The sequence below is a fragment of the Ovis aries genome, chromosome 18, assembly GCF_016772045.2.
Source record: "Ovis aries strain OAR_USU_Benz2616 breed Rambouillet chromosome 18, ARS-UI_Ramb_v3.0, whole genome shotgun sequence".
In the NCBI taxonomy this organism is placed as follows: Eukaryota; Metazoa; Chordata; class Mammalia; order Artiodactyla; family Bovidae; genus Ovis; species Ovis aries.
Genome location: NC_056071.1, coordinates 13,510,688 through 13,538,531, shown reverse-complemented (window position 1 = coordinate 13,538,531; position 27,844 = coordinate 13,510,688). Strand labels below are relative to the sequence as shown.

The 27,844-nt window shown below is 41.5% G+C and overlaps 1 protein-coding gene across 21 annotated transcripts in view; it reads left to right on the top strand.

Moving 5' to 3' along the window:
* CHD2 (chromodomain helicase DNA binding protein 2) overlaps window positions 1-27,844 on the top strand; it is a 111,709-nt gene that overhangs the window by 25,264 nt on the left and 58,601 nt on the right. For 12 of the 21 annotated variants that reach the window (XR_006056797.2, XM_060401567.1, XM_015101878.3 and 9 more), the window contains 11 exons: window positions 5,664-5,768; window positions 8,605-8,745; window positions 10,315-10,448; window positions 11,141-11,366; window positions 12,692-12,792; window positions 13,690-13,734; window positions 13,882-14,060; window positions 15,978-16,102; window positions 19,324-19,540; window positions 21,418-21,507; window positions 22,375-22,565. Coding sequence is in view for 20 of the 21 variants with exons in the window: in XM_060401567.1 (XP_060257550.1) it covers window positions 5,664-5,768; window positions 8,605-8,745; window positions 10,315-10,448; window positions 11,141-11,366; window positions 12,692-12,792; window positions 13,690-13,734; window positions 13,882-14,060; window positions 15,978-16,102; window positions 19,324-19,540; window positions 21,418-21,507; window positions 22,375-22,565 (1,554 nt within the window). In the remaining variant the exon portion in view is untranslated. The remainder of the gene's footprint in view (window positions 1-5,663; window positions 5,769-8,604; window positions 8,746-10,314; window positions 10,449-11,140; window positions 11,367-12,691; window positions 12,793-13,689; window positions 13,735-13,881; window positions 14,061-15,977; window positions 16,103-19,323; window positions 19,541-21,417; window positions 21,508-22,374; window positions 22,566-27,844) is intronic. The other 9 variants (XM_060401572.1, XM_060401566.1, XM_042235055.2 and 6 more) reach the window with 2 other exon arrangements.

The window sequence follows — 27,844 nt, the reverse complement described above, 5'->3', positions numbered from 1 at the left end:
TTAGTAATCCTTAACTTGGGCTTCCCTAAAACCTCAGCTGGTAAAGAATCCGCCTGCAGTGCAGGAGACCCTAGTTCAATTCCTGGGTCAGGAAGATCCCCTGGAGAAGGGATAGGTGACCTGCTCCAGTATCCATGGGCTTCCCTGGGGGCTCAGACAGTGAAGAATCTGGAATCCACCTGCAATGTGGGAGACCTGGGTTTGAGCCCTGGGTTGGGAAGATCCCCTGGGGGAGGGCATGGCAACCCACTCCAGTATTTTGGCCTGGAGAGTTCCATGGACAGAGGAGCCTGTTGGGCTATACAATCCATTGGGTCGCAAAGAGTCAGACACGACTGAGTGACTAAGCACAGCATAATTCTTAAGTATTTGGCCTGAGGCACAGTAACGAGAGTCTTTAAATTTCCCCATCTCTAAAATAGGGTAATACTCTGGTAACTTAACACAGTTATTAGAAATTATGCTAAGAAAAGTCATAGTATTTAATTTTGCCCTTCCCAGAGGGCATACAATTTCCATTTGTGTTTTAAATATTTCATTAGAGTTGCAGAAATGATAACTGTAGGCAAGCTACTGCTTCATGGCAGCTCAGAAGGCTCTGGGCCTTCCCATCCCAGGGCCTGCTTAGGAGATCTCAGTTTCCCAGACTAAAGGCTTTGGAGGCTCCACCCTCTGGCTACATTTTGCTGGTCCATTGGCGGGAATCTAAATGTACTGTACTTGAAAGCCTGAACTCCTAATTTTTTTTTTGGGGGGGGGGGTGCCACTGTACATGTGGGATGTTAGTTCCCTGACCAGGGATTGAACCTGTCATCACTGGAGTGGGAGCGCAGAGTCTTGACCATTGAACCACCAGGGGAAGTCCCTGAACACCTCATTTATGTAGCTTTATTTGGGTGTGAGAATCCCTCCAGCTTTCAGCCCCTGTGTAATACATCAGACTTGCTATTTTGACTGATTTCTGTGTTTGCTTTTCCCTCTCCTTTCAATCCTGAGAGCTCTCCAAAGTAGGCAACTCTCAGAGGCCCTTGTGACCGTTCTTTGCCCGAGTAGAACCTTTCCACTCCTTGTCGGGAACGGGGAGAGGGGGTGTCTTCTGTGAGGCTGCTTGTCTACTTCTGGGCTCTTCCTTAGGAACTTAGCGTAAGCGGAGGTTCTCCTCATGCCTGTTTGTCTGGGCGCTGGGCTGGCCTCACGCTGTGCCCTCCTCTGGGCAGCTGGAGGGCACTGGGGTTTGTGGAGAGCTCTTCTGAGTCAGTTTAGTTAGTATTAGTAACATGGATTAGGGGAGGTCCTGCAGCTGCTGAGACTCAGGTCATGAGAGACTGCACTGCCAGCCCCTCTGTGATCTCAGCAAGGACGACAACCTAGCGTGTGCGCACATGGGCTTCAGAACTGAGCGAGGTGCGCTCAGAGGAGTGGACATTGGAATATTAGCACAGGGCAGTGTTTTTCCAGAGCACTGCAGGTTGTCTCGCAGGTTTCAAAGCTTTTAAAGGAACCATTTTTTAAACTTTTTTGGGGGGGATTAATTTCAGAGTTGAAAAATTTTAAGGGTAAGAGCAGCACGAGGAATGCCTGTATGCTGAGATTCACCGCTGTGTACCATTTTTGCCCCGTGTGCTTTATCATTGTGAGAGTTCTCTTTATATATATCTATGTATAACACAAGGCAATATTTTTCCTGAGCCATTTCAGACTAAGATTCATACAGCATGGTCTTTAACCGCTAAATACTAAGTGTGTATTTCCTAAGAATAAGGATATTCTCTTTTGTAAGCAAAATACAATGTTAAGGTAAACAGGTTTACCATCGCCACAATACCTCTGTCTAATTTGGACTCCAGTTTGGCCATTCAGCTCAACAGTCTCGTTTATAATTTTCCACCTGCAGTGCAGAGCCCAGTCTCAGGTCAAATGCTGTATCAGGTGTCAGCTCTCATTAGTCTGGGGCACCTTCAAACTTTCCCTGCTTTTGTGACACTGACGCTTTGAGGACTACAGCCTTAGAAGGACTAACTCTGCTGGAGTCATGTGAGTTAGCGTTTTAAAAGCTTAGAGGAGGAAAACATTTTTTTAATTAACTGGTAATTCTTTATGGTCCAACTCTCACATCCATACATGATTACTGGAAAAACCATAGCTTTGACTCCGTGGACCTTTGTTGTCAGAGAGGTGTCTCTGCTTTTTAATACTCTGTCTAGGTTTGTCATAGCTTTTCTTCCAAAGAGCAAGCATCTTTTAATTTCATGGCTGCAGTCACTGTCCGCAGTGATTTTGGAGCCCAAGAAAAAAAAATCTGTCGCTGCTTCCACCTTTTTCCCATCTATTTACCATGAAGTGATGGGACTGGATGCTATGATCTTGGCTTTTGAACGTTGAGTTTTAAGCCAGCTTTTTCACTCTCTTTACCTTCATTAAGAAGCGCTTTAGTTCCTTTTTGCTTTCTGCCATTGGAGTGGTATCATTTGCATATCTGAGGTTGTTGATATTTCTCCCAGCAGTCTTGATTCCAGCTTGTGATTAATCCGATCTGGCATTTCTCATGATGTACTCTGCAGAGAAGTTAAATAAGCAGGGTGACAACGTGTAACCAACATACTCCTTTCCCAAGTTTGAAGCAGTCCGTTGCTCCATGTCCAGTTCTAACTTGCTTCTTGACCTGCGTACAGGTTTCTCGGGAGGTAGGCAAGGCAGTCCTTATTCATGCTGTCCTAAGGTGTGGAATGTCGGGTAGGATTTCTGCTGACTCATTGCAGTCCCAGTAGTGTTCAGCGGCACTGAACAGTGGCCCTAGAGCCCTCTCTTCCACCTGGAATTAGCATGATTTTGCCTGTAGGCATTTGCAGTTGTTCTCCTGAGGTTATAGCTGAGGTTATAGCTGTCTCTTCCTGCCCAGCGCTGTAAAGTGGCAGTCTGCCACAGTCCCGTGACACGGCAGAAGAGAGTCCTTGGTAGAGCAGACTCACCCTCTTCAGTGAGACTTGCTTCTGAGCACCATCCTCTTTGGGAAAATTGACTGAAAATCAGTGATGCTGAAGCAGTTGGTTCCCTGTTTTCCTTATTTGCCTTCTAAAGTGGAGGAGAAAGGAGTTCGCATCTTTGAGCTCTTAAAGACAGTTAATTAGGAAGACTCAGTGGCTCTTGGCCAAATTTTAGGCTTATTTTATTTTAAAATGGCTTTTGTTCATTCCCTTTATAGTTTAGATTTGATTTTTCCCAGTAAAGAAAAAAGGAATCCATGTTTTCCCAGTAAAGAAGGAAAACCATTCCTAGTTAACTTGCATTCTGACTTTTTCCTATCTATCTATATGGCCTTGAGGCCTCAGTGGTCAAATCTTGGTATTTTTTTCCCCCAGTTCCCAAAATTTTGACCAAAGTTCCATTGATTCCCATTTAGGGAATCCCACTGGTGGCTTCTTAGAACTGGATCTGGCAATTCAAGTCTCCTTTAAGATGAAAAATATTTTAATCATGATCTCATACTTGAGACTTTTCTTTGCAGCCCAACTTGTATGGCTTAGTCAGGGAGTCTTCCTCATACAGTCTACATTATTTGAGAAGCCAGCAAACTCTAGGGTTGGACGTTGGTTTCAGCTGTTGGAGAGCCAGGGTTGGGGCAGTAATCTGTTAGTAATTGATTTTCACTTCACCTCTTATACAGAATTAACAGTACTGCTGGTCCTAACTTGTCCCCTCCCCCACCATTCTTGAAAATTAAAATGAAATTTAAAATAATCCACCGATTTCAGATACATATACACTCCTTTCAACCTTTTAAGCCTCTTAGCTGTTCAGCTCCTGGAATGGTCTCCAGTGGGTTCTGTTGAATGGGAATAGGACTTTGGACCAGTTGGTTGGCTAAGTTTTTGTACCTTCTTATATTGGAAGATTCGAAGTCCTCTTGGTTATCCGTACGTCTACAGATCTGCAGTTTAACTGGAAAACTCTCAACATCCATTCTCTCAGTGTCTGCTGCCACTTTAGTCTCTAAAATTGTTGAAGTGGACCTCGTTAGCTACTCTAACAGTCTCAGGTCCTGGCAGAGTTATGGAAATTACGAATAACACTTGATTGTAGATCTTTCTCATCTCATCTGCTCTCCGTTAGGTCTTTCGTGCATGTTCTTTCAAGCTTGTTTCCTGTGAAACCACTGCTCTCCAGTTTGTGTAAGCTCCTTCTAAGGGGTAAATAAACTGTTCTAGTCTTGGCCAAGGAAGGCTAGATCCTTAGGTGCCAGTCTCCCCATTGCTGGAGACATCTTTTTTCCTCCTGGCCATCACCATCTATTCCTTGGATCCTTTAGAACACGTTTATTGTATGAGGCTCTAGGAAAGGCGAATAAGGCGGGCGCCCAAAGTATGGTTTGGTTTAAAGAGGGAGGGATGGATATTAGGTGATAATCGCAGACCTTAATATTTTTCCAGTCACTGTCCATAAGCACCCTACCTGTCTGGCAGACTGATAGGATTCATTCTTTGTATCTTTATTTAACAAAGACATATCCCCACTTGCCTGCCTTTGTGCCAGTAGAACTTGAGTAATGTATGTGGAAGAGCTCTGTGACCTTTTCATGGAAGGCTTGAGAACATTTTCTTTCCTGGTGTTTCTGCTGAATCAAGTGTAGGACTGTTTAGAAAGGTTCTTCCACTATTACTTTGACTTATTTTCCCATGAAGAATTTTGACTTGACTTTGGAATTTGACAGCAGTTGTCTTTAACATAACCTCATTTTCTGTACAGAGACCCAGAGGCATGTGGTAGTTGTTGTCTTTAGAGAGAAACCTTAAACCCAGGTTCTTGCCTGTTGAGTGTTTTGTTTCCCTGGATGTCTCATGACCAGTTGCTATCATGCGCGCTCCTTCCTTCTTCGCTGCAGGTGGGCAGTGAGCTGAGCTCCTGTGATTTCTTTTTTGGTCTTCAAGTAAACTTCAGAAATTGCTGGGGGAGAGCAGGGCATCTATAGGGTATGGCTCTCCCGCGTCATCTGTTATCTTGATGAGCAGAAGAACACCTATATTTAGTGATTATTAACACTACTTCATTAGCTGGACAGGTTAATTAGTAGGTGGTAGGTTTATCATTAATAACATAATTTTAGGGATTGTTTAATCAACATATTCTGAAGACAGCTAGTGTAGTACTCAGAGAACTCTGTCAATAGTATCAGCATCATCTGAATTGGGTAACATTCAGATTTTTAGGCCTCCCATTAGACCTCCTGAATCAAAAACTGGCTGTGGCCCAAAAGACTCTTTCAGCAAATCATTTATATAGTTTAGATCCATGCTAAAATTTGAAAACCTCTGATCTAGTATATATTATAGCTTCAGTCTGGTCAATGATAATAGTAAATAAAAATATAATATTAGAGAATTGGCAACATTTTTTTTTTCAGAACAAATAGTTAAAAATACAGCCTTAGCTTCATCATTTATTTTGATACCAGATACAAAATAGGAATAGATATTGCACATAGCAGGAAGGAGCCCAACCAGAATTTAGAGCTGAAACAAATCTTTTAGCATAATATCTAAAATATACGCATTCTGCCTTTTTTGGCTCTTCTGCTTGAAATTGGTTTTGTCACATTCTTCAAGTGAAATGATCTTGAGGAACTCTTTTAGAAAAAAAAAAAAATTTTGCTTTGCTTTTGATCACAGAGAAAAATGGAAACGGGAGCTCTCAGAAGATGAACAGGAACAAGGCTCCAGTACAGAGAGTGAACCAGAGCACACAGTGAAAGCCAGAAGACCTGTCCCCAGAAGGTGCAGTGTGTGCTTGAGCGTCTCTGCCTCTGGCTGAGCTTGGTCTGTGTTAGGTTGAGGACGATGGTGCAGTGCTGGCACGAGGGCCGCGGTTGACGAGCTGCAGTGTGTTGCGACTCTGGATTCCAAATGCCTGATTAACCTCTTGCTCGTCTGCATCGTTAGCAAGTAATTAGATGACCGAGCTGCTGTGGATTTTGTGTGTCTGCGCGGTACACAGCTAGAGAGTGACTCTTGGTGTTTCATATTCCAGGTGGACTGGTTACGAGGAACAAATATATCTTCCACTTTTCAAAAAAGCTCTCTGTATTGACCAGGGTACAGGTTCTTTTGGGGAGGACTGATTTTTCCTACGTTTAATTGGCTGATTGAAACATACTTTACTGTTTATTACCCTGTTCGTACGATCTATATGACATTAAGCAAAGAAGCTGTCCAGAGATGGAAGTAGGTGGAGGTGGGAGGAAACTGGTAATTTCTGATCAGACAGATGGCAGCAAAGGCACTGGTGATGCAGGGAGGAAGGCAGGAGGCAGCGAGGCCCAGGAAGACTTTCTCCTTGCAGTGTTAGGAGGGGCTGGCGCATGTTGTCTTTGGGCCAAATCCCACTCCCCCCACTATTTTTATGTGGCCTGTGAGCTCAATATAGCTTGTTTTTTTAAAAGTTTTTTGATGTGGACCGGTTTTAAAGTCTTTATTGAATTTGTTACAACATTGCTTCTGCTTTATGCTTTGGTATCTTTTGACCACTAGGCATGTGGGATCCTAGCTCCCTGACCAGGGTTCTGCATTGGAAGGCAAAGTCCAACCTGTGGACTACTGGAGAAGTCCCTCAGTATAGCTTCTGGTCAACATTTGTAGTTTTGTGATGTGGAACACTAAATTTGAATCCTAATTAAGTGAAATGCTCTCATCCCTTCAAAAAGAAATCTGTTTTTCTCGTTAGTAGATGTTGTATCACAAAAAATACACTTGATCATTATTATTTTATTTTGAAATTTTTCAGTAAAATATTTGTTGGAGTTTATTTTCTCTTGTTATGTACGTGCCTATGTGGTAGCCTCAGCTTTGCCTCTCGTCTGAGGAGTAAGAAATACTTATCCCCTGGCCATTTACAGCAGAAATCCTTGTCTGTCCATGGCTTAGGATGCTGTCCCTGCCCCCTCCCCCTCCACCCCTGTAGGGAGATGGATGAGTATTGTCTCCTTCCATCTGAGTCTCATTGCTCAGCCCTGGAGCCCACTCCAGGCCTGTCTTCTAGATTTTGCCTATCTTTTATTGACTCTCTGGCCACCTGTCTGTGCAGTGTTGGTTACGGCAAGTGTGAGAGAAAGAGATGGCTGTGATTGTGAGTTTCCGTCACCGTCTTACTCCTCTCACCTTTTCGCCGCTGCTGGAGTACTTGATTTCCTTGTGAGAGCTCCTAGTCTGTAGCTTTCAGTCTAGGCTGCAGGGGAGGTGCCGTCTGCAGAGGGCCGGCTCCTCAGCTGTGCCCGTGGTCTTGGCTGCAGGGGAGACGCCGCCTGCAGAGGGCCGGCTCCTCAGCTGTGCCCGGGTCTGTGGCAGGGCACAGTCTCTCAGGTGGTCTCCAAGGTGTCTTTTGTACATAGAAGAAAAAATATGTGTAGTTATTTCTTGTCCTTTACTTCTTTATACAGATGATAACATTCCATGCATCTCCTGCGTTTTTCTTTCATTATCTCTCTCGGAAATCTTTCCTTACCAACGTGCAGAAAAACTCCTCCCTCCATTGTTTTTCATGGTCCCATGGTATTCTGTTTTCAGACCCTGATGCTGGGAAAGATTGAAGGCAAAAGGAGAATGGGATGACAGAGGATGAGATGGTTAGATAGCATCACTAATTTAAGGGACATGAATTTGAGCAAACTCCGGGAGATACTGGAAGACAGAGGAGCCTGGTATGCTGCAGTCCATGGGTTGCAGAAAAGTCAGATGTAACTTAGTGGCTGAACAGCAATAACAAGGATTCTGTTTATTGAACTAGTTCCCATTTGATGACCGTTCAGTTTTTCTAATCTTTTGTTATTGCAAATAGCACGGTGAGTAGTTACTGTGCCTGTATCAGTTTATATCTGTTTGTATCTTTTACTTATTCCCAGAAGTAAAATGGTTACATTAGTAACTTTGGTAGGTATTTCCAAATTGCCCAGAAGAGAGCTGCCCTCAGCAACAGGCTGTGTGTGTGTCGTTGTGCCAGGTGGTGCTGAGGAGCAGTGGAGGGTCGTTGCCCGAGAACCCGCAGTGCGGTCCTCCCTTCATCCTTGCCAGGGATGGTCCCAGGAGCCTTGTGTGAAATAGATGCCAGGATCTGCGGATGCTCAGGCCCCTTCCTTGTGTGAAATGCCGTGCTGTCGTATTTCCGTGTAGACTGGGCCTCTCCTCCCGTGTGCTTCTAGTCATCCGTTGATCGCTTTTAATACCTGCTGCAGTGTTGACACTAGGTAAACCACTGCGAATGGCCAGCAGTTTCAAAATTTGCATTTGGGAACTTTGTGGACGTTTTCCCCCCAGATAAGGTTCTGATCCATGGCTGGTTAAGTCCGCGGGTGTGGAGCCTGCCGTTACAGTGGGCCGACGGTGTCTCCTGTAAATGGCTGGAGGGTCTCAGCAGTGGAGCCGTTTCCATGTTCCTAGTGGAGCGGGTTTCTCATGAACTAGAATCTCGTGGAACAGGGTCTAGGAATGTTCATGTATTAACATTCCCTTGGTTAATCTCTATGGTGAGCCCTGCTCTGGGAAGTACAGTTACATAGATTTGAAGTAGACACCAAATGATGAAATAAGGACTTGGCCATTTTTTCTTTTCTCACTTTAGAACAGTGCCCAAACCTCGTGTTAAAAAGCAACCTAAGACTCAGCGTGGAAAGAGGAAAAAGCAAGATTCTTCTGATGATGAGGATGAAGATGATGAAGCTCCCAAAAGGCAGACGCGCCGCAGAGCAGCTAAAAATGTGAGGTAGGTGATGTCCCGGAAGGGTTTCATTAGTGAGAGGAAGGGGCTAGAGCTTGCTTTTAATAAGTTCAGGATCAGGCATTTGACAGGTGAAAATAATGACCTGTGTCTTGAGATTGTATTCAGAAAGGTTCTTTCAAAAAGAATGGTCCTGGCCAATAGGAAAATGGAAATAATAGTGATAAATCATATCAAGCCTTCATCCCTATGAAGAGAACTACTTCAAGGTCACGTTTCCTTGAGTGGTAGTGACATTATCTTCATTTCATACCATTCTTTGGGACTTCCCTGTCAGTCCAGTGGTTGAGACTCCGTGCTTCTAATGCACGGGGTGAGGGTTTGATCCCTGGTTGGGGAAATAAGGTCCCACATGCCTTGTGGTTTGGCCAAGAAAATAACAAAAATAAAGGTAGAGCACTGTTTTTTAGGAAAGACATTTGGATTGCAGTCTTACTTTTGAATTGCACTTTCAATCAGATAAATTCCTTTGAGTTTCAGCTTATATAGTGTTGGGCTTCCCTTGTAGCTCAGCTGGTAAAGAATCTGCCTGCAATGCAGAAGATCTGGGTTTGATCCCTGGGTTGGGAAGATCCCCTGTTGAAGGAAAAGGCTACCCACTCCAGTGTTCTGGCCTGGAGAATTCCCTGGACTGTATAGTCCATGGGGTCGCAAATAGTCGGATACAACTGAGCGACTTTCACTTTCTTTATATAATGTTACTTGGATGTAATAATCTTAACAAGGTTATGATAGTGTATGAATAATTAATAGAAAATGAAATAAAGGAATAGATACAAAATACACATATTTTACTTTATGCCAGTCAGAGGGCATTTAATTTCATTTCAGAGGGTACATAGTTTTCTTTTGGTCTACTTAAAGATGGTGAAGCTGAATCCGGAAGTTGTTAATAACCTATGAAATGAATGCAGTTAATAATTTGAAAGCTAAGACTAGGCTTTGACTATATTAACGTGTAGCTTAGCACTTTTTCCTCCTACAGCTAGCTGTACTGCCTCCAGCATTGTGTTTTTCTCTTTTGTAACTCCCAGACCCTTTGTTGTTAATATAATATATGGTGGAAAGTTATGTTTTAATATTTTTAGTACCAGGAAGCATGGTCAGTGACTTGAAGACTTAAATTTCATATTCTTGTTATTGGGAGACAAAATGCAGGGTTGTTGCATTAATCTTAGAACCAGTTTTTTCATTAGGCAATTTTTTTCATCATGCATTTTCTTTTTTCTTGGTTGTTTCCTTGTTTATACATAATAATGATGTCGTTAAAAAATGAAAACATAAGAATGTCCTTGTAGTTTTCTGTGTCTTGCTTACAAAAATCACTTTAGTTAGTTTTTATTTTGAAATATGAGTTAGCCTTCCTTCCGCTATCTATGAACATGCAGTAATACTTTAAGCAGGAATGAAAAATGAACTTTGAGCCCACTTTATTGTGGCTGATCTGCAAAACACCATGTTGGAGCCAAAAGGGTTGTCCTAATGATCTTACGAATGGTGATTTTGGATCTGAAAAGATAGTTTCTTATTTATTCGGCATTATTCCTCATACAGTTATAAAGAAGACGATGACTTTGAGACTGACTCAGATGACCTCATTGAAATGACTGGAGAAGGAGTTGATGAACAGCAGGATAATAGTGAAACTATTGAAAAGGTCTTAGATTCAAGGCTGGGAAAGAAAGGAGGTATGCAAAGACAGTGCTTCATTCTTGCTATAGGTGGCAACAAGTGTTAGGGCAGGGAATGCAAATGCTTAAGTAGGAATGGATTTAAGGATGACCGTGGCCTCAAGGAACGGCTTGTTTTTCCGGCTCCCCCACTCCACCTGTGGCCAGGGCCCTGCCTGTGCCTCTGCTTTTAGCTCCTGAGCCCCTCCTGCTGCCCTTCTGTGTCTGCCTGAGTGCTGCTGCTCCCTTGTCCGTCTCCTTAGCCTGCTTCCTGCGTTGCTTCAGGGGCTTCTTGCCACCTTTGCGGCTAGACGTGGTTCCTGCTGCCACTTCCCTGCCATTGGAAGCTGGCAGATTACTTTTTCTCCCTGCTCAGAAGGCCCAAATTTTATGTATTTAGCCTGAGTTGGTAGGGACCAAAACAAAAGGATGTTGCTGTTCTGTGTTTATTGTGTTTGAACACAAAGATTTCTTTGATTTCACCAGCAAATTTTAGAATGTTTAAATGGGAAAAATTGGCTTTGCATCTTGAAAACATTTAAATTGCTGGGCATGTTCATTCTGTATTGCTTGTGAATTTCTGCATATTTGAAGATAAAGGATTTTGGTACTTTATCCGAAAAGAGACTCTTTAGACAACTGTGTATTTGGGAAGCTTTTCAGGGTCTGGTTTCATAGACCTCTTAAAATTTAACTGAATCTTTTTGCAGCCACTGGAGCTTCTACCACTGTATATGCAGTCGAAGCTAATGGAGACCCTAGTAGCGACTTTGACCCTGAAAAGGATGAAGGCGAAGTCCAGTACCTCATCAAGTGGAAGGGCTGGTCATATATCCACAGCACATGGGAGAGTGAAGAGTCTTTACAGCAACAGAAAGTGAAGGGTCTAAAAAAACTAGAGAACTTCAAGAAGAAAGAGGATGAAATCAAGCAATGGTACATTACCTTTCCTAGATAAAAGAAATGCGTTTGCAGCCTGCGGGAAGGGAGAGTTTTTAAACAGTGGAGAACGTGACTGTCTAGAATGTCAAATTCTGCCTCTGTCACCTGAATGAATGTGGAGGCATCCATGGCTACCTTTTTATGAAACTGTGACCTGAAGATAATACATATTTTTATGTATAGCCAGGAAGTCTGTAGAGTTTAATAATAACAACTAGTGTATGGGGCATTTTTCAGACCTGATCTTGTCGTCAGTCCTCACAGTAAGCCTGTGAGATTTTTACAGAGTGTTATTTGTTGGCAGAGTGAGCTACAGAGCAGCTCTGCGGGCCCCAGACTGGGACTCCTGCAGCCTGAGTCCAAGGCTTATGTCCTTAAGCACCTTGTTACTTTCTCTGGTTGTGCTGGCATAGCCTGGATGTCAGGAGTTTAGTGTTCTAGAACTCTCTGGGATATGGTATACTTAAAACTGATCTTGGTTTTACAGTTTACAGAAATGATGTGACAGGAATGTTCTGAAACTGTAATCACCTTGTGGTTTTTAGCTTACTTACAGCTTTGAACATGCCAAGTTGTACGAGAAACATGGGGCCACAATACCCACGCCCCTAAACTGATAATAAATAAGAAGTGTAAATCCCCCTGGAGACACACGCTTCAGCATCATGTGATCAGGTTATTCAGTGTTAAGGATGGGGACAAATGGGCTCCAATTCCTGCTTTATCACTGTGCAGAATGTGCTGTTTCAGTAAATCAGATACTTTTTTTCTTTGAGTCAAAAATGAAAATATATATCTCTGAGGTATGAGTAGTTTGTAAAACAATTATTAGAATTTTGAAAGTCCTTGAAAGTTATAGTAGTATTTAATTTCAAGTTGCTGGTGTTGTTTTATAAGTGAGAATAATTGGTTTTCTAAAAATGTCAACATTTAATCACTCCTAAAGTCCACCGTATATTAAAAAAAGACATCTTTTCTTATAAATCTGAGTTTTATTGGCCTTCTCTGTTAAGATATATGAATTTATCACAGATCACATAAATTCATCACACAAAATAGTTATTTTTAGGTTTCTTTGTAAACAGGCCACATCAGCAAGAACAACTGGTGTGTCCTTTAAGTCTGTGGTTTCAGTGTTTTCTACAAGTTTTACATGTTTTCCTTAAAATTTCTGGCCTAATTATTAGTACAAGATTACTAAAGGGACATATGAAAGTAAAGACTAAGCTTCCTTTCCTGTTCTGACTTTGCATTGATAGATGAGCATGGATTCTCCAGGTCTAATTAGTATGTGCTTTTCCTGTTTGACTTCTGGCCAGGTTAGGGAAGGTTTCTCCTGAAGATGTGGAATATTTCAACTGCCAACAAGAGCTGGCCTCGGAGCTGAACAAACAGTATCAGATCGTAGAAAGAGTAATAGGTAAGTACATGGAAACTCATTTAAGCAGTGTTGGAGTTCCAGGAATAAAGGAACTTTCTTTTTGGGGAGTAATGTATAGATATTAAAAAATGCATTTTTGCAGGTGTAATTTCGGAGAATAGTCAGATGCCTAGATTTATTTTGAAGGAAAAGCTAGTAAGACTTGCTGGTAGATTTGGAGATGGGGGAAGACAGAAGTGGCAAGGGTGGTGTCAGTATTCTTCGCCTGAGCAAACAGGAGGGTGGAGGCACCATTTACGGAAACAGCAAGGTTAAGGGAAGAGAAATTAAGAGCTCAGTTTGTCAGTTTGATACGCTTCACAGTCATCTAAGTGGGTAGTGTTGTGAAGGCTGTAGAGCATGAGCAGCTGGAGTTTAGAACTCAGTCTCAGCTGAAGATTGAAACTGGAGGATTTATCTGTGTGTAGATAGTACTTAAAGCCTAAGGTTTAATGAGAGCATCAAGAAATGTATACATGGTGAGAGCAGAAGTCTGAGGGCATTCCAGCTTTTGGAAGCCGCGAGGAAACCAGCAGAGGAGAGTGAGAAAGGCCCGCCAGTGAGGTGGCAGCCAGGGGATAGGCGTGCCAAGCACCAGGTGACCCGCGTGGCTCGGGCGGCAGGTGGGGTTGCCAGTCAGGGAGGACTGGGGCTTGGTCCTTCAGCTCAGCATTAGGCCTGGCCTGGGGGGATGACTGCGTGCGGTGGTGGGGCTGCAGGCGGGGGTGGGGAGACAGAGAAATGGGGCCAGACAGGGTTGTGAGAACAGCACAGCTGTCTCTTTATTTTTTTAGGATGTGAGATAGTAGAGTATATTTGTACTCTACCTCACAGGACCTGAAATGTCACTGTTTTCTTGGTCTTGGTGATAACTTACCTAATTTTCCATTTATTTAGCTGTGAAGACAAGCAAATCTACACTGGGTCAGACAGACTTTCCAGGTAAGTGAGAGATCTTGTTTATAAATACTGTCTAAGAGCAGCTCTTGTTTTGCCATGTGGTGTTGCCTTGGGTACACATAAAACAGAATGTCACCCCTCTCCTTTAATTGGCAGTTGCTGATCTGTAAATTTTTGTATGTGAAATAGCTCACAGCCGGAAGCCGGCCCCTTCCAACGAACCTGAGTATCTATGCAAGTGGATGGGACTGCCCTATTCAGAGTGCAGCTGGGAAGACGAAGCCCTGATCGGAAAGAAATTCCAGAGCTGTATTGACAGCTTCCACAGTCGCAACAACTCAAAAACCATCCCCACGAGAGAATGCAAGGTGTGCTGACTGGGCTTTTGAGTTTTCAGGGGAAAGGTGTATTGCTGAAAAGGTCTGGCCACACACATGCGTGTTGGGAAGAGAAAAGACTACAGAAGTAAAGACAGGTCTCGTGTTGAAGTGGAAGATGATGATCTAATCTTGGTATCGAAGGAAAACCATTAAAACAGGAGAGGAGGAGGATATGTTGTATAATGGCTTTACTGACTCATTTCATCTCATTATTTATACAGTTAGATATATCTAGTTCAGAGATATTGTGGAGACTCCTTGAAAGAAGTGACGGGAAAGGGAAGAGACTCTGAATTCTACAAAAGACAAGGATCTGTACAGGCTCTCTTATATGCTAGACTGGTTGTACAGATGCTTGTCTTTTGTTGGTATTTATTCCCTGTATAAAGTGAAATGCTTGGGTCCTCAGTAGTAAAAGTATATGTAAGACATGGCCTCTTTGTCCAAGAGGTTGTCTTCAGATTCATGGCACCAAACCTGTCCCTGTAAAAAGCAGTGTGTCACTGGAGGTCAGTGAGTGTGACAACGTCCAGAGGCAGAAGCCTGTGAGCCACAGGGATCGTTGAAGGGCTTTTAAAACTAGAGGAAGTTGTGGCCCTTGAAGTGCCCTACCCTTGACGGATAGGTTGGAGCTGGTTAGACAAGACAAAAGGGGGCCCAGGTTATTGCCCTCTTGTGAAAGATACTAAGAGAAAGATGTTCTTATAGTTGGGGAACCACCGGGCCTCAGGGTTGGAAGAGGGAGGTGATATTGACAAATTAAGTGTGTATGTATTGAATACCTTGAAGGATATGTTGACTTTATTCTGTAGGTATTGATAAGCCTACCCTCTTGAGCAGAGCAGCAGGCCAGAAACAGTATTTCATTTAGAAAGCTTAATCTAATGACTGTGTGTTGGAGACTCCAGAGTAAGTAGTTGTTAAAGCCAGAAGGTCCCACCAGGAAGATGTGGAATAAGCCCTTGAAGGGAGAGTTGGTCTGAGGATGAGGGAAGTAGCAGCGGTTGAAGGGTCAGACGGGAGAAGCTTTGTGGGGAGCCTTGACGGGAGTGGACAGCTGTAGGTGAGGCATCTGATTCTATTGACTGCCAGCTGCTCACAGAGGAGAGCTGAGACAAACACTAATTACCTTATCAAATACTTTAGTCGGATGACACTTCTTAATAGGGCACTCATTCCAGAGAGTGCTCATCTTCAGAGAAACGCTCCCTGCAAAAAAAGGCTTTTGTGGGCAAGTCACTTTGGGACACACTCCTGAATGAGCTGCTCCTGTAAGCTCACGGTGTCCGCAAACACGGTAGACTCTGAAAAGTCACGAGCCGTGGGACGTATGTAACTTTTAACCTAGTGTTTCCCAAACTGATTTGGCTGTAGAATCCACATTTTGTGCAAACCGTAGAGACATGGCTTTACTAGACTGCCAAGTCTTCACACCTCTGCGGGTGAGAGCAGCATCTTTTTCTTCAGAAAGCCAGACTTTCAGAGTTGGGGCTTGGGAGGTGGGCTGCGTTTCAGAATTTACAGACGCTGTTATGGTACCATAGACAGACTTTCCCAGAGGCATTGTGTTGTGCTGTTTATCGAGTAAGGTAACGCCGAAAGGAAAATAGGTGACTCACTGCCCCACTGCAGAGATGATGTAGAGTAAGTGCTATTTAATGATGTTCACAAACTTACTTCAGGAAAGAAGCGATAACTAACATAATCTCAGGCCGCAGTCTGGCTTTGGGGATGTAGACAACGATGCAGGAACTCGTGGTTGGTTGGGTGTGGTTGGTGATACAGATGTGAAATTTCAATTCTTATGCTTTAGTGTAGCATGCCGAAATCATGGCTAGCATTTTAACATATGAACAGAAAGAAAGTTTTCTTCACACCTGGTCTTTGTTCAATTCTGCATTTTAGGCCCTGAAGCAGAGACCACGATTTGTGGCTTTAAAGAAACAGCCGGCGTATTTAGGAGGAGAAAATCTGGAGCTCCGAGATTATCAGCTGGAAGGTCTCAACTGGCTTGCTCACTCCTGGTGCAAGTACGTAGAAGACTATGTCTGATGTTTTCTTTACTGTTTCTGGCTGTTTAAGATTGTGAGATGCAAAGAATTCCTCCTTCTTATTCCCTTCTTCAGGGACCTTCCCAACCGAGGGGTTGCACTTGGGTCTTCTGTGTTGCAGGCAGATTCTTTACCATCTGAGCCACCAGGGAAGCCCCACTGTATATTATTTTTCTTTGTCACTGTGTCGTGTCTGACTCTTTTGGGATACCATGGACTGTAGACCACCAGGCTCTTCTATCCATAGGATTTTCTAGAATACTGGAGTGGGTTGCCATTTCCTTCTCCCGGGGATCGTCCTGACCCAGAGATCGAACCCATGTCTCCTGGGTTGGCAAGTGGATTCTTACCACTGAGCACAAGGGAAGTCCATTGTATATTATAGAAAAAAAAAAAATCATATATGTGTGTGTGTGTGTGTGTATATATATATATATATGATTAAGAGAAATCACTTCTGGAAATTTTCCTGTGTGTGTCATTACCACTTTAGCCTGAAGTAAAAAGTACTTTGTTATTTAGTTATTGGGAGGGTAATAGCCAGTGACCTGTGTCATGCTATGTTATTCGTGAGCATAAATAGCAAGGTAATTTGCCCAAATTTTTGTTGTGGAAGGAATTATTCCAAGACGAGAGAAGATCTCTTAATTTACATACTGGTGCTAAAGAGTCTTATGATTCCCCCACTCCCCAGTTGCTATACAGGCCATCCCATTTAGAGAAAGTTTTCTGACAGTTGAAGTTGTGAGATTATCCTTCAGTTTTTGTTATAAGATTACCATAGTCTTGGGAAAAAAGAGAAATGAGACAATGAGGTTTAAAGGTACTTTGAGACTGTGCTCATGAATTTTACTCACCAAATTCAATTGCAGACTCAAGTATTCCCTAATTACTGTGCATGAGGAACCCATGTAGGCCTTGAGAATTTAATAGTGAACCAAGACAAGATAGGATGTCCCTGTCCTCATAGAACATACAGGGTGAAAAGTACCTTTTCTAACTCCCTCAAGGCGCTTTATTTGCACATATGTATTATATCCCTTGAAAAAGAGTCCAGAGTTTCCCCTCGTGTGTTTTCATCGTGCTTCTTCAGGGTCCATGATGCCCACTGAGGTTGTTGGTACGATGAAACCAAACTCACGGGACGGGAGCAGGTCATTCTGCCATTTTTCTAGATCTTTCAGTTGCACATCAAATCTGGGGCTGGTCACTCCACACTTACGAAGCCTGCCTGTGAGGCTCTCAACAACTTTTACAGCGCAGTGATCATGGATGATTCCAAATTTGCCAGCATAACCAGGCTTCATCATCACGGTTAGAAGCCTGACAGTGGCTTTGGAGCGTGGTCTGATAGGCGCCTGGCGTTTGCCTCTCTTCTCTCTGTTGGTGTTCCTGGGAGCGCCAGCCAGGACGCGCACGTGCAGCATCATGGTGGCACAGAGAGGTGGAGGAGGGAGGGGAAGCACCTTGTGTCTGTCTGTACATTCCTTCCCCAGATGTCAACTCTTAATTTCGTCAGTATTTGGTGGCAAAGCAAGAATTCTTATTTCAGAGTTAGATTACAGCTTGAAAGCAAAGACATGTGAGCTGCTTTTCTCAAAGCTGAAAAGATGGCTTTTCATTACAGAGATGCGTTTATGTGACTTTCCCAGTTGAGCCATCTGTTTTTTGTCTTGTTAAAATTTATGTAATATTTAACATTCAGTGTGAGAAACAAAGATCTTGAGGTTTGATTCCTTTGACTGAGAATGGAGGTCTGAGGTAGCTACTGTTCTCGATTGCTGGAAAATTATTTTTGTTTCAGAGAATAGTGAGATGTGACCTTCCTAAAGGACAATTATAAGCTAAGTGGAGCCTTAGAAGCTGTGTAACTAATCCTCTTGCTTTACACTTCAGGACTCAGGAGCCCTCGTCCAGAGTCACACCCTGTAGAGTCTTTAAACTCATTAATTCAGAATCTGCTGAAAAAGGCCCAGTTAGCTACTGGTCCCTGGTTGTGGGAACCTTACACTAAGTAACCTGCTGTTTTGGTCTAGTTCCAGAAAAACAGGTAGATCAAACCTCCTTTCATGTGTATAAATGGACAGTGGCAGTTTGCTAGGGACAGGAAATGCTGGAGAAAATTAACCCTGTTTCCTCCCCAGTGGTGTGAAAAGGTGAGAGAAATAAGAGGGAAATCACTCAAAGGAATGTCTTCTTGGTGAATTAAATGTCTTGTTTTTCTAATCAGTTAGTTTTCTTTAACATGAGTATTAGTTTTTGTTCTCTCTGGTCCACTGGTTAAGCGTGTATTGTACATATGTAAACCTCCTGTGGCCTGATTTTCAAGAACCTTTTTATATTTTCAACCTTATGGCATATTGCATCTCTGGTTTCCTACCAAATGGACTCTTTTCTATTTCCAGAACATACTTCCTAACTCTGGCTATTTTTTAAAGTTTAAATTAGCTCAAATTAGTGAAGTTTTTTCCTAGTATCTGGATAGTCCTTTCCTGTTAGCACCCTGTTGAAATCCTGCCTGTCTCCCAGAGCTGTGTTTCTCAGTGTGGTCCAAGGAGTATACCCATATTACAGTGTGTCCAGAAGTGCTTGTTAACAGTACAGAGTCCTGAGCCCTTTTCTAGATATTCAGGTTCAGCAGATCTGGGGTGGGATTCAGAGATCTGATCTGCAGCCTACCCCTGCTAGATACTAGCATGTTTAAAAGAAGCTCTGTGCACCTGCGGCAGAGTAGTGATTACAGCGTTAAACAGCCCAGTGGCAGGCAGTGGAATGGGTGGGCAGTCTGAACAAGGGCCCGTGACTGTCAGGCTGAAGGGCTCACCAGCAGTGGGGTAGCCCGTCTGCCTCTGCTGTCTGTATTGGTGGAGCCCAGGTCATGTGCTTTACACCACTATTACAAACCTGCCTTCTGTCATAAGAGGAAGATGGAAAAGACCAAAATGCAAGATAAAGGACATGATCTAAATGGCTCTTAGAGTAATCCAGACCTCGATTATACTTAGATTACTTGTTACCCTGCTGTCTTCTGATGCAGGAGACTTGCTTGCAGGGGAGAGGAAAGACATTGGAGGCTCAAAACCCATGTCTTGCTGAGGGATGTCGTGAGGCCTTGATGCCTCTGCTGTTTGTGCATGTACTGTTTTGTTTTTTGTATGTGAACTGATGATCTTTTTGTTTTTATCTTTTTCTTTCTGCAGAAGTAACAGTGTAATCCTTGCTGATGAAATGGGCCTAGGAAAGACCATCCAGACCATATCATTCCTCTCCTACCTGTTCCACCAACACCAGCTGTATGGCCCCTTTCTTATAGTCGTCCCTTTATCCACCCTCACCTCATGGCAGAGGGAGTTTGAAATCTGGGCACCAGAGATTAACGTAGTGGTTTACATAGGTGACCTGATGAGCAGAAATACGGTGTGTAAACAAAAAGAATTGGGATAGAATCTGTGTTATAAATGTATTTTGGAAATTGACCTAAAGCTATTATAGTCTTTAGTAAAATTGTGCTTCTGACACTGTGCTATGCCCCTGATACTGGGAGATTTCTGTATCACAAAAATACAATTCTGATAGTCTTAAAAACGTATGTTTACTTTGTAAAGAAAACAGCAATACATGAACGGGAATCTCTCCTAGTTGGATTGCAGTGTTAAGTTTTTCTTCTTTCTTTTCTGTGTACTTTCAAGACCACTTTATTTACAAAGGATTATGCGATAGAGTTTATGCCTTATGAAATGTTCATAGTATTTGACAGAGATATTACTGAAAATAATTTAGTTCTTAGAATTTGTTTCCTAACTTTTAAAAAATGGGACAGTTGTATAATTTATAAGAAAGGAGTAAAAGGACAGTGAGCTATTTCAGAGCAGCAGACATGAGAATTATTTGTCTGATATCAAAGTTAACTTGAACATTGGGAACTTGGAACACAGGGGCTTAAGTTTATCTTTGTTTGACAGATCTTTTTGTGATAATGAGTAACATTTTTTAAGGTACTATGTGCCTTAAAAGTTCTTATTCTGGAAGATCTCTAGATAAGTACCTCTGCTGGTACTTCATATATATTACCTATAATCCTTATGATAGTCTTTAAAGTAGATGATATTCTTTCTAATCAACTGATGAAGAAAATTGGCAGGTTAACACTTGTCCTCAGGCCAGCTGGACTGTGGCAGAGCTGGGGTTGGGACAAGGATGTGTCTAATCCCAGACCTGGGCTTTTTCACCATGGATGTATTTTGGAATAAACTGTTTCTAGGGAGTTGCTGATAATCCTCAAACCTTTTAGGGAGACGTTCTTACCATGTATTATCGTGCTAATTGAAGTTTATTTATATCAGATAGTTTCACTGAAATTGCCTAACCTAAACTCTGGCAGATTTCATTGGTCTAATTTTGAGTTTCTAAGTACATAATAGTTCCTCAGTTTGTTGATCCATCTGTTAACCATTAAAAAAGAAAATCTAGACTATAGAATTGCTTTAAACACCACTGCACTGAAAGGTGAGGACAAAGAAAAAGAACTCTAAATAACTGTGGGGTCAGGGACACTTTCTTTTCTTCCCAGTACTCCTCTTCTTTGTTCTTCCTTCCCGCTTGATGGTGATTTTCTCAAGCTCTCCTTGACCCATTTACATTGCTAACTTGATAACCAAACTGTAGGAGCTTTGTCATGGGCCATTGTGCTTGCTGGGTGTCCAGTTATGTACTTTATACTTTTGTATGAATGTGTTAGTTTTTATGTTTCTTTGCATTGATGTTATTTTCATTCTTATTAGGTTGTATTTTTATCCTGTAAGCCTCCCTTTCCTCCTTCTTCAGGGCCACATCTTACTGCTATATGATTAATGAAATTTCTGACCAAGTCAGAAGTTGGAATTTGTTTTATTTACTAATAAAAGTACGCCCTACCCAAAGAATAATCAAATTATATTTCCTTAAGAAAATTCTTATTCTGGAAGATCTCTAGATAAGTTCAAGTCACCAGGGTTTAATTGCTCATGAAATGCATTTTTTTCTCAAATGTATTGGGGCAGGGGAATATGGAGAGAAGACTGTTTGAATTCTGGCAATGAAGTTTTTGCTGCTCAGTAATAGATCTTTCAGTTCTAACTTGTATTGCTCTGTGCTTTGGTTGCTTAGATCAGTTTAGAATGTGTAAGGTGTTCATTAAGTTCTAATTAGATTTAATGTTTTGTTTGGCATATTTTGTTGCCTCTGTCATAAGACTTGGTGGTGATATAGAAAGCTTAAAATAGAAATTGTGTCTTAATTTCTATTTTCTCTTATAGATACGAGAATATGAATGGATTCACTCTCAGACGAAAAGGCTAAAGTTCAATGCACTTATAACAACATATGAGATCCTCTTAAAAGATAAGGTGTGTAATTGGTAACCCAGGAGTGTGGCTTGTCCAAATGGTGTGGTCTCTGCCTCCCCCTTGCCATGTTATTTTTCTGTTTTTATTTTAAAAAGCAAACAAACGAAGAACAGAAAATCCATGAAGAATGTTAAGTTTATATATATAAAAAAAACCCCTAGAACCTTACAGTTGAAGGCGACCTTGGGTCACCTAAGGCAATTGAATAAGACAGGATGAAAGGGTATTGAGGCCCATACCTGATAGGAGATTCTGGTCAGTCACTGGAAGCTGGTCTTGAGTACCTCTCAGGCGTTTGCCATCTTACTGTTAAGCATTTCTCCAGAACAGATGTTGTGAATGGTCTCTGTGAAGAGGACAGAAAAATGAAGCTCTCTAACTTTAACTCCTTTCTACCGTTACTATGAAATGGATGTGCCAAGTGACCCATTGATGATGATAGGTGTAAACAAGTTCAGCTTGTCTACCAGCTGTGCCTCGTAATGAGCTTGTGGCTCTTGGTGTTTCTGTGCTTCAGGGTTGGGATGGAGAAGAAGAATCTTAATTAAGGAGAGACTGCAAAATCATGAGTTTTTGTTTTTGTGTTTTTGCCCAGCATACCAGTTTTCATGTTTTTGCTTTGAGGCATGCAGCGATACCTAAAAGACCCCATGTAGGTTTTAGAGGATGACCTGCTCTTTTGAGTAAACACCAGTCTGGCAACTAACAGAATAAACAGAAGAGTCTTAAATACTTTTAAGTCAGTGAAGAATAAATGTTTCTGTGTAAACCTTTGTGATGGTATTTGTACAGAGATAATTAACACTTGAAAGCATTTTTAGGTTCCCTTCTGACCTGGTGGCTCGTTCTGTTTTGTTTTTACTTTAGACTGTGCTGGGCAGTATTAACTGGGCCTTTCTGGGAGTGGATGAAGCCCATCGGTTGAAGAATGATGACTCTTTATTGTATAAAACTCTGATTGATTTCAAGTCCAACCATAGGCTCCTGATTACGGGGACCCCTCTTCAGAATTCCCTCAAAGAGCTCTGGTCCTTGCTGCACTTTATTATGCCGGAGAAGTAAGCTCCTTCCTATGTATTTCAAAAGATGCTAGAATGTCTGAAATGCCAATGCTTTTTAATTTTTCTAGCAGACCTTAGGGAAAACAGATGGCATGGTTTGGGGAAAGCAAAGCATTGAACTGAGGCAGCAATAAAAGTGTGAAATGTTTTATATCAAATGATAGAAAGCTCAGAAATCAGTCTATTAAGGAAGAAAGCATATTGTCCACCAAGCATTTGAATTGTTTAATGCTTTGGAGGAAATAATTGATAAATAGAAAACATTTCAGACCTCCCTGTAGCTATAACATCATCAATATAATTGGAACGGACTATACAAAGGCTTCCCTGGTGGCTCAGACAGTAAAGCGTCTGCCTGCAATGTGGGAGACCCAGGTTCGATTCCTGGGTCGGGAAGATCCCCTGGAGAAGGAAATGGCAATCCACTCTAGCACTCTTGCCTGGAAAATCCCATGGACGGAGGAGCCTGATAGGCTACAGTCCATGGGGTTGCAAAGAGTTGGACACAACTGAGTGACTTCACTTTCACTTTCGTACAAGGTATACAATCTGATAATAAAATATCTTAAATCTAAACTTTTGATAATAAAAGCATCAACTTCGGATTTGTTACAGTTACCTATTTAAAGAATTGTGGGATGTTTTTACTGAAAATATTTTTGTGGGAGAGATGGTATGTACATTTCATAAAACTTAAAATTATCCATTGGTGTTTGATGATACTTCAAATCTAAATTGTTACCCTAATGTGGAATACCCTACTCAGCATCTGACATCTTCGAATTTTCCCCACCACTGATTGTGCTCCAGCCATTCTGGCTATCTTCTGGTTCCTTTAACAAGCCAAGCATTGCTATTCTTTTCTTTTTTTTTCTTTTTTATTTTATTTTATTATTGTTTTTAATTGATTGATGATTGGTTTACAGTGTTGGTTTGATTTTTGTTATATGTCAACATGAATTAGCCATAGGTGTACATATGCCCCCTCCCTCCCACCTCTCCCCGTTGCCCCCTCTAGGTTATCACAGAGTCCTAGTTCGGGTTCCCTGAGTCATACAGCACGTTCCCATTGGCCGTCTGTTTACGAATGTTGGCGTACATGCCTCCATGCTGCGCTCTCCATTCATCCCACCCTCTCCCACTTCTCCCCACCCTTGTCCATAAGTCTGTTGTCTGTGTCTGCCTCTCCATTGCTGCTCTGCGAACAGATGCATCAGTACCTTCCTTCTAGATGCCGTGGATACGTGTTAAGATACGATGTTTGTTTTTCTTTCTGGCTTGCTTCCCTCTGTGCAGTAGGCTCTAGGTTCATCCACCTCATCATCACTGACTCACATGCACCCCTCTTCATGGGCATTGTGTGAGTGTGCCGCAGCTGCTTTGTCCATCTGTCGGTGGACATCAGGGTTGCTTCTGTGTCTTGGCTATTGTAAGTAGTGCTGCAGTGGACACTGGGTACGTGTGTCTTTTCCAGTTTGGGGTTTCCTCGGTATATGCCTAGAAGTGATACTGCTGGTCACATGGTGGTTTTATTCCTAGTTTTTAAAGGAATCCTCACACTGTCTTCTATAGTGGCTGTGTCAGTTTACATCCCCACCAGCGGTGCGGGAATGTCCCCTTTTCTCCACAGCCTCTCCAGTACTTGTTTGTGGATTTTTTGATGATGGCCATTCTGTCTGTGGTGAGGTGAAACCTCCTTGTGGTTTTGATTTGCATTTCTCTAATAATGAGTGATGTTGAGCATCTCTTCCTACGTTTATTGGCCATTTGTATGTCTTCTTTGGAGAAATGTCTGTTCAGATCTTTCTGCCCACTTTTTGATTGGGTTGTTTGTTTTTCTGGTATTGAGTATTGTATGAGCTGCTTGTATATTTTGGAAATTAATTCTTTGTCAGTTGTTTCATTTGCTATTATTTTCTCCTATTCTGAAGGTTGTCTTTTCACTTTGATTATAGTTTCCTTTGCTGTGCAAAAGCTTTTAAGTCTAATTAGGTCCCACTTAATGATTTTGTTTTTATTTCCATGATTCTAGGAGGTGGGTCATAAAGGATCTTGCCATGATTTATGTCATACAGCGTTCCACCTATGTTTTCTTCTAAGAGTTTTACGGCTTCTGGTCTTACATTTAGGTCTTTGATCCATTTCAAGTTTATCTTTGTGTGTGGTGTTAGGAAGTGCTCTAATTTCATTTTTCTGCACATAGCTGTCCACTTCCAGCACCACTTGTTGAAGAAACTGGCCTTTTCCCATCGTATATTCTTGCCTCTTTTGTCAAAGATAACGTGCACATATACGGGTGGGTCCAAGCATTGCTATTCTTCTTGTCTGGAATGTTCTTTCTCCTCATCTTCAGATGAGAAGTAACTTATTAATATCTTTGCCTTAGCTTATATGACCAGCGAACCTGGAGTTCTTATTGGACATGCTTATCTTCCATACCCTGTTTGATTCAGAAGTAGCAGGGATCTTGTTTATTTATTCATCTGTGGCCCACAGACCTAGAATAGTACATGACATGCAGTGAACAGTTCAATTAAGAATTGTCAAATTAATAGATAAATGCTCCACATTTTTTTTTTTTTTTAAATTTGGAGAAGACTTGAGTGCTTACTCTGTGCCATAAACTGAGCAAGGCATGTTTTGGATGGTGCAAGGAAGCAGCCTATTGGAATATAATGTATGTACCATAGAATGTGGTACGGGAGATGGTGAGGGACAGGGAGGCCTGGCGTGCTGCAGTCCATGGGGTTGCAAAGAGTCAGACACGACTGGATGACTGAACAGCAACAACCATAGAATGTACCATTTTAAGTATACAAACCAACTTTTTAAAGTAAATTTATAGAACTGTGCAGCCATCCCCACAGTCTACCTTTAGAATATGTTTCTCACTGCAAAAAATTCCTTCTTGCCTGTTTGTAGTTAATCTCTGCTTCAACTTCTAGCCTTAGGCAGTCACTAAACAGTTTTCATCTCTAGAGATGTACCTTTTCTAAAAATTTCATCTAAATTGAATCCTGATAAGTAATCTTTTGTTTTGGGCTTCTTTTACTTAGCATAATTATTTTGAGATTCGCCCATGTTATAGAATTTATTAGGAGTTATTCTCTTATTATGGAGTCATATTCCATTCTACACATATCCAGTCACCAGTTGATAGATGTTTGGGGCTATTTTGTTAATGACTGTATCCATGGGAGTGGAATTGCTGGGTTATTCATAAAGTATATTTTAACTTCTTAAGAAGCTACCGGCTGTTTTCCAAAGAGACTGTGCCATTTTACATTCCCATCAGAATGTTTGAAGTTTTTCATTTCTATCATCACTGATACTTGGGGTATTGTCAATCTTCTGGATTCTAGCCATTCTGGTGGGTAAATAGTGATATCTCATTGTGTTCTGACTTGCATTTCTATAATGGCTAATAATGCTGAACATCTTTTCATGTGTTCATTAGCCATTAGTGTATCTCTGGTGATATGTCTGTTCAGGCTTTCACCCGTTTTAAGTTAAATCGTTTGCCTTGTTCTCCTTTGTCCTTGGACATGGGGTATCTTGTTGTGTTCCAGCATGTTCCTGTGAATGGCTGTTCAGCAGCCAGTTGCGATTTTGGTGTTCTCTCTGAAAAAGACGAGTGCACATCCTTCTGCTGTGCCATGCGGCACCCTTCATGAGTTGAAGAGGTTTTTGATTTCTTACAAGTGGTCTAGACTGAAGTTCTTTACTAGACTGACATCTTCTCTTAAGTAAAGGCTGTAGTACCTCATTCGTCCAGTGTAGGTAGATGCCTTTTATTTCTTGCCTTATTGTATTGGCTAGAATTTCCCATGTTGAGCAGAATTGGTGGGAGTAGGATGTTACAGAATTTTTGTTAGGTGCCCTTCATTAGGCTGAGGAAATTTTCTTGGGTCCTAGTTTCTGAAGACTCCTTACAAACTCTTGAGTTGTGTTGGATTTTGCCGGGTGTTGCTCTTCTGCGCCTGTGGAGGTGACCGTACGGTGTTTGTTCTGTATTCTGCCCATGTGGTTATAGCATTAGTTACTTTCTAGATACCGCCAGCCTTTCATTCCTGGGATAAATCTGACTTGATCATAATGTTGAATCCTTTTTATATGTTTCTGGATTCAGTTTGCTAATACTTTGTTAAAGATTTTTCCGTTTTTGTTTCTGAGGTATCTAGTTTCTCTGGTTTGTTTTTTGTCTTAGTGATGTCTTTCTGGCTTTGATACCAGGATCTTAGAATGAATTGCACAGGATTCCCTCCTTGATTTTCTGAGACAGTTTGTTAAGGTTTGCATTACTTTAAAAAATATTTGACAGGACTTGCCACTGTTGCCTTGTGAGCTTTGGCTTTTCTTTGTGAGAAAATTTTTAATGACTATTTCCATTCCTAGTTAATAGATCTATTCAGGTTTTCTGTTTCATCTTGACTTTGTTTTGTTTTGTTAATTTGTGTCTAAGAATTAGTTTATTTCATCTAAATTGTTTAATTTGTTGGCATAAAGCTAGTATTTCCTCATAATCCTTTTAATTTTTCAAGGATCAATACTGATCTAAATAATACTTTGATTATGGTAGTTTGTGTCTTATAACTTGGCCTTTTTATAATAGGTAAAAGTTAACAATATTGGGGCTGTTTTCAAAGACACCAGCTTTGGACGTTATTGGTTTGTTTTGTCTTTTTCTATTTAGAATTTCCCTTATTTCCGCTCTCATTTTTACTACTGTCTCCCTGTGCTTTTCATTTAGTTTTCTTGTTTTCTCTTTTCTTGAGATGGAAGTTTAGGTTATTGATTTAAGACCTTTTCTTCACTTTCCCAGTATAGGTGCTTAAAGACATAGATTCCCTCCATGTACTGCTGTAGCTGCAGGCCATACATGTCCCTATCTTCTGTTTTTGCTTTAATTCATTTTCACCTGTTTTTGAATTGCTCTTTTGATTTCTTCTTTTGTGCATGGGTTTCTTTTTTTTTAAAGTGTGTTATTTTCCAAATGATTTGTAGTTTACTTCTGTCTTAGAGCACATGCTTTAAATGAATTATTTGTTATATAGTTTAGTATGTTTCTTTATTTTTGAGAATATCCCATGTATACTTGAAAAGAATGTTTATTCTGCTTTTGTTGGGTGGAATTCTGTGTCTGTTAAGTCACATTTGTTAAGTCTTCCTCCTGTATATCTTGCTGACTCTTGCTGACTCCATGTGTAGTTGTTCTATCAGTAATTGAGTGAAGTATTTTAATATTTAACTATAGTTGTTGAACGACCTACTTCTTT